This window comes from Lupinus angustifolius, unplaced genomic scaffold (genome assembly GCF_001865875.1).
Source record: "Lupinus angustifolius cultivar Tanjil unplaced genomic scaffold, LupAngTanjil_v1.0 Scaffold_401, whole genome shotgun sequence".
Lineage (NCBI taxonomy): Eukaryota > Viridiplantae > Streptophyta > Magnoliopsida > Fabales > Fabaceae > Lupinus > Lupinus angustifolius.
In genome coordinates, this window is record NW_017727812.1 from 247,521 (window position 1) to 258,216 (window position 10,696).

General features: G+C 33.1%; 1 protein-coding gene across 3 annotated transcripts; it reads right to left on the minus strand.

Moving 5' to 3' along the window:
• Positions 1–1,733: 1,733 nt before the first annotated feature.
• LOC109341202 (protein FAR1-RELATED SEQUENCE 5) lies at positions 1,734–9,547 on the minus strand. 3 transcript variants are annotated; one of them, XM_019579054.1, is made up of 5 exons: positions 9,429–9,547; positions 8,078–8,250; positions 5,193–5,614; positions 2,332–2,540; positions 1,734–2,200 (listed from the first exon to the last, which is right to left on the minus strand). In XM_019579054.1, the coding sequence occupies exons 2-4, from the start codon at positions 8,175–8,177 to the stop codon at positions 2,340–2,342; spliced, it is 723 nt and encodes a 240-aa protein (XP_019434599.1). In that variant the 5' UTR covers positions 8,178–8,250; positions 9,429–9,547; the 3' UTR covers positions 1,734–2,200; positions 2,332–2,339. The 3 variants fall into 3 exon arrangements, with proteins under 3 accessions (XP_019434599.1, XP_019434597.1, XP_019434598.1); XM_019579052.1 differs by lacking the exon at positions 1,734–2,200 and having other exon boundaries at positions 2,331–2,540; XM_019579053.1 differs by lacking the exon at positions 1,734–2,200 and having other exon boundaries at positions 2,331–2,540; positions 9,418–9,547.
• Positions 9,548–10,696: the final 1,149 nt, after the last annotated feature.

The window sequence follows — 10,696 nt, forward strand, 5'->3', positions numbered from 1 at the left end:
TCTCTTTTGAGTTGTATTTTCTCTCTTTTATTTTTGCAAAAGTTTTTCATGAAAATGTTTAACTAGACTTTTCCTTTGTTGGGATTGAATGTAATACTCACTTAATGTATAATACTTGGATTCAATTTTATGCCTAATTGTTATGTATCGATTTTTATGAGTTTTCTATTTTCGCTTAATGCTTCTTTGGAGGATGACAACCTCCTTTGTATTATTTTTGGATGTATGAAATCATGAAAGAATTCTAGTTCAAAAAGCCTAAATTAGGAACTCATCTTATTAATATAATTCTAAGCATAGATTTGTGCTAATATATCTCATGCGTCTCTGTGTTAATATGATTGTTAGACATAGATTCATATGAACATCAAATAACTCTCAAACTTATTAACAGACTACTATTAACAGACATATGATTAACAGTTCATATATCTTCATTCTGTTAATTAATTACTAGACATAAAACTATTTTAATGAGCTACTAACATGACCAAGACATTGACGATTATTATATTTGAGGTGTTGCACTTAACTCAATTTCATAACCATAGACTACTAGACATAGAAGTATGTTATGTGAGTCATAAATCTCAATCTCGTGTGTAAAATTAATAGACATAAAGCTTTACTTCATGAGCTACTAAACTGACTAAAACATTAACTTTTAATACTATTAAGATCCATTAGTGTGCAAGAGTTATTGCTAAATGAATTTGTATTATTGAATAGTAAAATTCAATTGAAACATTTGTATCTAATAGGTAATTCATATTTAGCTAGTAAAACCATTCAAACAAACCATTTGAAAACTAACTTAGAATAATATCATTTTGTTCAAAGGCTAGTACTCAACAAATCCTTGTAAATTTGATAATCCCTTTTATACTTATTTACGACACCCAATTTGATAATTTCATAGATCAATTTGTGAATTAGCAAAATGACACCTTTGTCAGAGACTTGTGTCTCCTACTAAGCATTGCATCAAGATTTTTCTATTGTAAGTATTTAAAACAGGGTGCTTGCTTTTGCAATAGCTTGAATCGCTCAAGCAAAATCTCACAATAAGCTAATAAGGTGTCTTATCTTTTAAATGCTTTTGGTAGTCATTTCTATGTTACAAGGCTTAGCTAGCCTTACCAAGTTTTGATTACTGAATTTAGTGTTTGTAAGAGAATGCTTTGAGCATGACTTAACATTTTAGATACAAGTCAGTGGTTGCTCTGCAGTCTGTAAAGTGTATAAAACAAGTTAACAGGAAGGACTATTACAATGTTCATGAATCTCATGTCTCATAATAACCAAAAAGAAGGACTTAAGCCACGCGAATCATTCAATGACTGAAATAGAAAACTGAAATAGCCGTTTAAATAAAGAGTAAATATTCATTCTAGTCTCTCATGTTTTTCGACATTACCAGTAAATGATCCCAAAAATTTCAAATGTGGGTCAAATTAGTTATTTTTAGCATGTTTTACAACATCTAATAAAGACTAATTTGACCCTAAAAAGGATTAACTTGATCTGTATTTAAAAAATTTGTGAACCATATTTTGTGTTTTCAATTTTTGAGGGACCAAACCGGTAAAGTCAAATAACATGAGGGACTAAAATGTCTATTTACTCTTGAATAAATTGATTATAGGTCCAACTAGAAAACTGCATTCAGAAGGTGCAATAAAATAGCAGAAATATATACCTGAATGTTAAAGATTTTATATTTTAGGTAGAAGTAAATGAATCAAGTTTCTACAGTAGTAAATACAAATTGTTATATAGTCATGTAATATAGCCAGATAACTTGAATGGCAATGACTATATAATTAGTGCCTCAAGTAAATAAAGGCATTTAAATAATACATCATACAATATTATGAAATGGAAATCTACTAACTAGCCAATTGGCATTTGAAATTAAGGTCAACTACAGATAGCCTAAAATGCTAGGATGTATATGCACAGTTTTAGACTGAACAAAAAGGCGGCTAGTGCAAGAGGCTCTCACCTGGTGGCGTCCGGGGAGGGTAAATGATATACACAACCTTACCCCAGCCAATGAAGAAATTATTTCTAGGATTTGAACCCGTGACCTCCAGGTCAAAGGCAGCTGCGTAGAGACTTGCATTCCTTAGACTGAACAAACAAGAGCTTCATTCAAAACCTCTTCAGATCTTTAGGTGAGAAAGAGCAGCATTGTTTTCTGAAAATTAAAGAAGAACTACCATGCTATAATTTCTACCATGAATCACTCATAAACAACCAGAACATAAGTGATAACACAATATATTAAGAGAAAAATAACAATTACTAGTGAAGAGTTTAAGTACTCACTCTCGGGGCTATGGCTGGTGCAACAGCTCCTCTATGGATTCAAATTCTTTAAGATTATTAACTACATGACTAATTTTTGCAGACAGTTTGTTACTGTGCTCTTCAACAATTTTCATAAAAGAAGTTAATTGTTCTTGATATGTTGCACACAACCGTTTTCTATTCCGTAGCTCTGCTGTCAATTCCTGAATTTTCTTATCCTTCTCATCCTAAAACAGTTAGGCAAAAGAAAGTCATTAAGGAAATGTTAACAAACACTTCATTTTGTATTAAGAAACTGCCCAGGATGATATTCAAAGCACCAAAAGCAATAGCATTTTCTTCATATGCAAAATACTTCTTACTTGCATGTATGAGTTGAAAAACAGCAAAGAGTCACTAACGCGTTGACCTGCTACAGAAGCATTTTAAATTATTGTTGTAACAATTAATATTCTTTTCTTTATGATATCAATTAATCTCCTTTGTGAGTTACAGATGGATCAAGCTCATGAGCCACTTTAAATTCTAAAAACGTATTGGACCATTTGATTGTATGTAAAGAAACCTCCATTGTGTGGTTGAAACACAGATTTCAACACAACAGGGGCTTCTTTACATACAATCAAACGGAGGCTTCTTAACATGTTTGAAACAGGAGACATGTATAATAGTGAATCAGTTTAATTTTATGTTAGGGATGCCAACCATGGAGGTTATATACTATTGAGTTCAATGATACTAGCTAGAATAACGGAGCCTAACTCCACACCACAAAAGCTAGCTAGCTAATTGGGGGAGGGTTTCCCAAGTTATTATAAATGGTTCACCCCTCATAATCAATCTATGTGATACTTCAACACTTAATATGCATCCCTTATGCCCAATACTAGACATCTAGAGCGTGAAATTTACAGGGCTGGAGATTTGTGGGAGGCCCAATATCGTGTCGCTCTGACAGCATATAGAATAACCGGGCCTAACCTCACCCTACATCCCTCATATATTCAACACATAACAAAAGAAAAGATACAAACCAGACCAGAAAACATAGACATGGTTTGCAATCCATTAAAAATAGACAATGATAGAATGCAACAAGAAGTCTTGTCAAGGCTCTAGATAAAAAAGAGTTTGTATCACATATTCGACCTACAAATGATAGGGAAAATTAAGATTTTTCATAAAACATTTACGACAAAGTTGGCCGAGTTCATAACTTTCTACCTTGTTATTGGACATACCAACTATTCCTGAGGTCAGTGCATCGATACATGATCCAGATGATATAGTTCTAGTTGATGAGAAGTGTAAATTCTAAAGTAGAATTGTAGAGAGAAGCTTTGGAATCAAAAGCATTTTTGTCAGGAAGGAGCAAGTATAGGAAATGCATGCCCAGTAGACATGGACCAGAAATGTTCTAGAGGTGAAAATTTGGGATCCCATTATAGAACAAGCTGTATGTTATGTATCTGAAATCAAACTTACAAACTAATAGTGGAGACCAATGGGGATGACACGCATAGGATTCCAGCTAGTTACGTTAAATGTAGAGATATGTATCAGGCAAAATTTGTGACTACAGAGTACTAATCAAACTAAAACGAACTTCCCACTCGACAGCTATGATATCAGCAATCCTATATCGTAGTGAGAGTTGGGTAGTAAACTGTTACTAAGTGCATCATACAAGAAAACATAAGATCAGAGGCATGTGACAAAGCATGTCAATCCCTCTGCACTTCTAACAAAGAAATGCCACTAAAAAATCCATGAGCAGAGCACCAAAGAGATGCCAAAACAGCAACTCTGTCCCAGACAATGTCTGAAGTCGAGAAGAAGTCATTGAAAATTCAGTGTTCCAACCATATACCCAAAAAAACAACAAAACCAGAGCAGTAGGCAAGATTTTGGCATCTTTACAATACCCAAAACCTCTAAATTTTGTAATGAGAAATTATACAAGTCCATAGGACAAATCCTAGACTCTTCAAAAATCCCAAACAACCTATTCCAAAAAGATTTTGGCAGCAAAGCAAAAAAAAAAACAAGATGGAGGCTGGCTGTAGTAGATAGAGTGGCAGTCACAATGAAGGTGGAAAGAGTGACAGCCGCTATGAAGGGGGAAACACAGAAGTACAGTTTCTATATCGAAAGCTCTGTTACCAATAAATAATGTTATGGATAATTCTATGTAGAAGGTTTCTAAACATTTTATAGCTTGAAGGAAATAACTAATTGCCTAAAATAGACCTAAAAACAAGGCAAAAAAGTGTCACAATAATAATATAATTTATTTTTATATTTAACTACATAACTATTCTCGCTGTGAGATTGTGGAGTCTTCCAACACGGTTTAGCTTAAAATTATGATTTTGATAGAACATAGTAATGTTAATTGGTTATGTAATCAATGCCACATAGTGGTATAAGGTTTGATTTTTATTGTCGTATTATTAGTCTCTTTTAAAATTATTCAGAAGTAGGAGCCTTCTTACAGTTACAAGTGGCTGTTAAATTGTTCGTGTACAACCAAGTAATACGTGTTGGCTGTAAATAAGACAGAATTCAATATTTCATTATTTTTTATTAATATCTCAAATATCATGCATACAGGTCTGAATAACAAGTTAACCCAACTCACTCAAAGAGCAGGGAGCATGCATAAAATAGTTACGGCGAAGTAGTATTACTATCACAGTTTCTATAATATACCAACTTAGCCATTTAAATTTTCACCATTGAAAAACTATGGACAAAACAATTTCCAAGAAGAAAAATATATAGAAGTATAAAAGGGCACTGCAACACAAGAGTAATGATTAAAAGAACAGTAAAATGTTGGTGAAAGACATATAGTTAGAAAACAAATATGAACCTACCATTGTTTGGCGTGCTTCACGTGGCGATACTACTAGTGGATGATTATGATCCTTCACAAATTTTGTTATCACCCACTTTCCAGACTTATCATATTTAACATGAATCATCGCCTTACAACCTTCCCTTGAGCTGCTCCTTGGCTTACGAACTGACCCAAAGTTACCTCGGATGCTGACACAATGGCCCTCCTTATTACAACCAAGCCTGCGAGCAAGAATCCTACCATCTCTTTCTGAGCGTCGACAAGACATCACACGCATGACAAATCCTAAACGTCGGGAATATTCATCATAGAATATCTTAGCAGCATCTTCAGATTCAAATTCCATGCCTTCATATGGTTCCTGAATAGCATTGTCTTCATAGATGACCAACTCTCCCTTAGAACTCTCTGGCACTCTACACCCCTCATCTGGGTCCACTGTCACAAAATAACTTATCTGTTGAAACCATCTAAAAGTTTCTTCATAATGAACTTAATTAATTATGCAGGAGAATACATCGATGTCATTTGCTAAGAATTAAATATGGAGAAAGAACTTCAAATTTAAAGAAGGCAGTTGTTCAACAGCAGAGAAGGGAAGAAATCAAGAATTCTGTATATTACCAGACGATCTAAAAATCACTTTTCACTAGGGAGAACCTTTACCTGTCATATATATGCACATGTGACACAAGCATGAATCTTATTCTTGTTCTTTTAGCCCCCTAGTTGCCCCACATCCCTCATCCAAGAAAAGGTTAAAAAATAAATGTGTCCTGTCCTTCGTGGAAGGATGCCAGGCCAGCAATATTTTTCCTGTGAATCGCTGTTCACTGGAAGTGTATCTCTCAGACTCGGTGATATGTTTCTTTGAGACGGACTACTGGCTTCATTGGGTTTGGGTTATGGTTTTTGTACGAGATTTTGAACAAAGTCAACAAACCTGCGGTCAGCATCCTGTGTTTGAAGATTTCCCTTGTCTCGTCTTTTCCATCACATAACTCTTCCATAATTGCATTCTATTCAGGGTCCAAATCCCTCTATGAATGTCCATTCATTCAGTAATCTAAACGGCATAAAACCATAATGTTATTGTCTCTCTGCAACACAGTAGGTTTGGTCTTCATTCTTCTTACATGTTCTTGGAAATCCTATTTTTATTTCTTTCATTCTAATCAGGGGAGATTTCTTCTTGACAAGCCTAGCGGAAATCTAAAACTCCTAAGGTCAAATTTTCAGTTGTGATAGCAATACTACTCATGATTGTTAATACCACAGACATGTTGCAACTTTGCCGAACATAAACAGATATTTCCCCTCATAAACATGTTAAATGTAATATTAGCTCACAAACATCTACCGATTTTTAATTTTATATTATGAGGCCATTGCTAACTCAAGGAAGAATCTATTTAGCAGCCTGGTGAATCCCAGCTAAGGATGGAAGCAGGTCAGACTTTGTCTTAAACAGACCAAACCTATGTAATAAATAGCAGCATGAGTCTAGCATGTTTACTTGTTTAAAAAAAATTAAACCATAGGCCTAGCATATTTAAAAGTCTGGTATATGTTATAAGGCATTTAAATAGATCAACATACCTATCTTTAAATAGGCTAGTAGGCCTGCTTTTAAATAGGTCTATCTAACAATTAAATTATACTTTTATACATTTTTATGTTAAATTTTCATATATAATATATTAGTTATATTAACATAGTATAATACAAATATCAATATATAATTAAATAGGTCGGTCTGTTAGGCTTAATAGGCATTTTAGATGGCCTAAATCTAACTTGTTAAGCTAAATAGGCTTTTTAAAAAGCCTAAGTTTGACCTGTTTACAAAAACGTCTGGTCTGACCTTTTATAGGCCAGGTAATAGTCCCATGATAGGGGGTCTAACCTCGCCTATCTCATCATGCATTTTAAAGGTTTCCAGAGGAAAAAGGAGGTCAAGATTTTGTGAAATAGGCAGTTTATGTTATTCTTTGGTGCACAAGGTTTGAGCAGAAATTTAATGCTTACATCTTCAAGGGCATCACCTTTCACTCCCTTTCTGATGGGCCTCTGAATCATAGACTTCATGTTTATCATAGATATGAAGGAACATGTGGGTAGAATGGGAAGCAGAGTAAACAGTGTCGCTGCGGAAGTTGTTGTTATGCAAGACAAAAGTGACTTAACAAAAGTGACATGTGGCAGCAGGAAATTAGTGAACGTTCTGGAATCATGAAAGGGTATGTCAACATAAAGAGAATAGAGGATGGTAGAGGAGTTATCGGATCATTCGGATAGTTTTGGGTGGTTATACTACAGCCCACAGAGCAGAGATAGCATTGCTTGTCTGATACTTTTATATCTTTTATATACTGTTTTCTGCACTTTCATCTTCTGTTTTATGTAATTGGAGTTTGCTCCTCAACATTTAGTCTAATACTAATCATATTAGTACAAGTTCCTATCACTCTATTATTTCTGTACACTGTTTATTTTGGGCATTTCCTTGTCTAATATGCAGAGAAATTGAACAGTGTCGCTGCATTTTGATAGTCTTGGGCTCACTCTATTCATAATTTCTTTGTTTAAGAGGATATGGCCTAAACAAGCATAAACAATGCATCATATATGAACCTTGGGAAGTATAACATACATACACAATATATACCATTTGTGAGGGATTGAACAATTAAATTATGACATGGAATACCTAAATCAAATTCAGGCATGTTGTCAAGATACAAACTATACACAAGAGTTTCGAAAACAGAGAAATTAAGTAGCACACAACAAATTGTAAATTATAAGTGTAGCTTTATTGTTACTGTGAAATGGCCTTCAGGGTTGGTAATTGCTGATTCAATATTCAATATAGAAAATCAAGTTACTAAAATAGCATACATTCATAGGCTTCTTGCTGTATCTGAACTTCATCTGTATTCAAACCATCATCAGAAGAGACTTTCATCCCCTTGTTTCCATCAACTAATTGGGACTCCATGCAGCATAAATGTATGATATCAGCAAACCACAAAAATAGATCCTTTAAATTACATTGCCTTGCTATATAGAACCTGTCCACAACATGAAGCAAATAATTTTGTTTTTAATAAAAGAAATAAATTTTATATAAGCAAATATGAAATTGATAATGACATCCTCAAATTTGAAGTGATTTAGACCCTCATAGTTGAAAATATAGACATTAGGTATATGCCAATATAAGTCAACTTAGTAAGGTACAGTTTCTAGAAGGACAAATATATACAGTCTAAATTTTCTCTCCTAGTTCTTTTAAAATCGTGAAATGAACTCAACTTGCTCAGAAGTAGTATGGCATTATTGATATATACTAATGTATTTTATTTTCGCATATGAAATATTAAATAAACAATCTGGCACTGGAGAAACAGCAAGAAGAGGACATGAATAAAAAGGAAATTAAAAGGAAAACAATGAGAATGGGGGCCATCATCTCCAGAAACTTCTCTGTGCCATTATCTGGAAACCATTTTAAATATAATTCAAGTCAAGAAGCTTTCAAAATCAAGGCCATGTTGAAACCAAGTCAAGCTTTACGGGTTCCGCCTATTATCATTTTTTGGTATAACCGAGGGTATCATCTTTTCCTATGAGTACGGAAATACTCCCTTTTGGGGTGCGTGACTGCACCTCCCAGCAAGTATCGCTTCCAGGACTCGAACCTTTGACATTTGGCATAATAAGATACCTGGGGATCTAGTGCAGCCTTACACCACTAGATCAACACCTTGTTGGTATCCATTTTCATTTTGTGATCAGACATTGACTTCAAATAATATCATTAAAAAAATTCTGAGCAACAAGTCCAAGAAGAAGAAAAATCATGTCTGGAATCACTAACTGGTTCTACTCCATTAACTATTAAAACTTCCTACAACGAACATCACTTACCACTCAAATTGTTACCTTCATTTCACAAAACCCAAAAACAGAACTTCAACATGAAAAATATGCAATCAACCCCAACCTTGAAAGTTTTGATAGGAATTGAAAACCGAAAAATGCAATCCAATCGTAAAATATAGAAAATTCACACAATTAACAAAAACAGCTCATGATTCGCATATACTAAAAAAATAATGGCGAAGTTTACCATCAAAATATAAAGGAACAACAAGTATATACTCAAAAATTAATATCAATAATATAATCGTTTTAAGCACATTAGAAGCAAAATGGTAATTTTCAGTAAAAGTAACAAACAGCTTACAATTCAGGTTTCGAGTTCAATGACCTAAAAACGTTTTGCGTTGACTGTTCTCATAAGAAGTGATTTGCAATTTTGCATATCAATCACTTTTTGCAAAGTTGGTGGCTTTAAAATAAGCTGTTAGTACGTATAAATCGGGGTATTCTGCAAAAAGGCCTTCCCTCATGAGTAAATATTTCGGCCAATAATTTTTTTCTAATATGCATTATCTTATACTAGTGTGTACGGGCAAATATTGATATTGTGTGATACTACATATTCAATTTTTATATATTATATTTTTTTTGTTTACGATAATGTTTAATTTAAGGTGAGTTATGTGGTTAATTAATGTATTGGTGGTAGATGCTTAGAATTATATAATTTTTTTGTAAAAATTAAATAATGTTAAAAGTAATATAGGAAATGAAAATTACACCATGAGGGAAGTTAATCTATAGTATAAATTTATAAATAGTCATCCATCAATATTCATTTTATTTGTATTGAAAAATATTATTATAATAGTATTTTCACTTAATCTTTTTCACCATTCAAACCACCTTATAACTCCATTCTTTTTATGCGAGAGACTTCAACTCACAGCCTCGTACACTTGAAAGGTTGAACTCTTCACTCTTACTATCAGATCACCTTATGACTTTCAACATCCTAAATTGGTTTAGATTATTTTTGAAGGGACAATAATGACTAAATTTGAATAATAAATAATATAATGACAATGTATAAAATTCATACATCGCCAATAAATATATATATATATATATATATATATATTTCTCTATTTTTTAGGTGTTAAATGAAAAATTGATAAACTTATAATGTTGTAAATGATGTGTTTGTTATTATAACTCAGAAGTTCAAGAATAGTAGAAAGGTAGAAAACTTGCATAGTTTGTATTTATCAAATGAGGCTTTATATATAGCCTTATATATTACCTCTAACAAAAAAACTCCTACCACCTTATTATTTGTCACATGTCACTTTCTCCTTCATTTTTTCCTCCTCAATGGTTTCATGGTAATCATATGTACATTTGCACACTATATTTGCTATTTCTTGCTTATAGTAATAATCTAATAAATAATTATTGCATTTTTTATGACTACACTTAAATTGCATTTGAATTATTATTGAGGTCATGACTTTCTCTTTCTCTTCCAACAATTTTTCTCTCCCAACAATCTTCTTTTTCTTTGGTTTCATTTCATTCTTTTATTTCATTATGTCTCTTCATTATCGTCTTTTTCTTTCTCTTCCAATGACC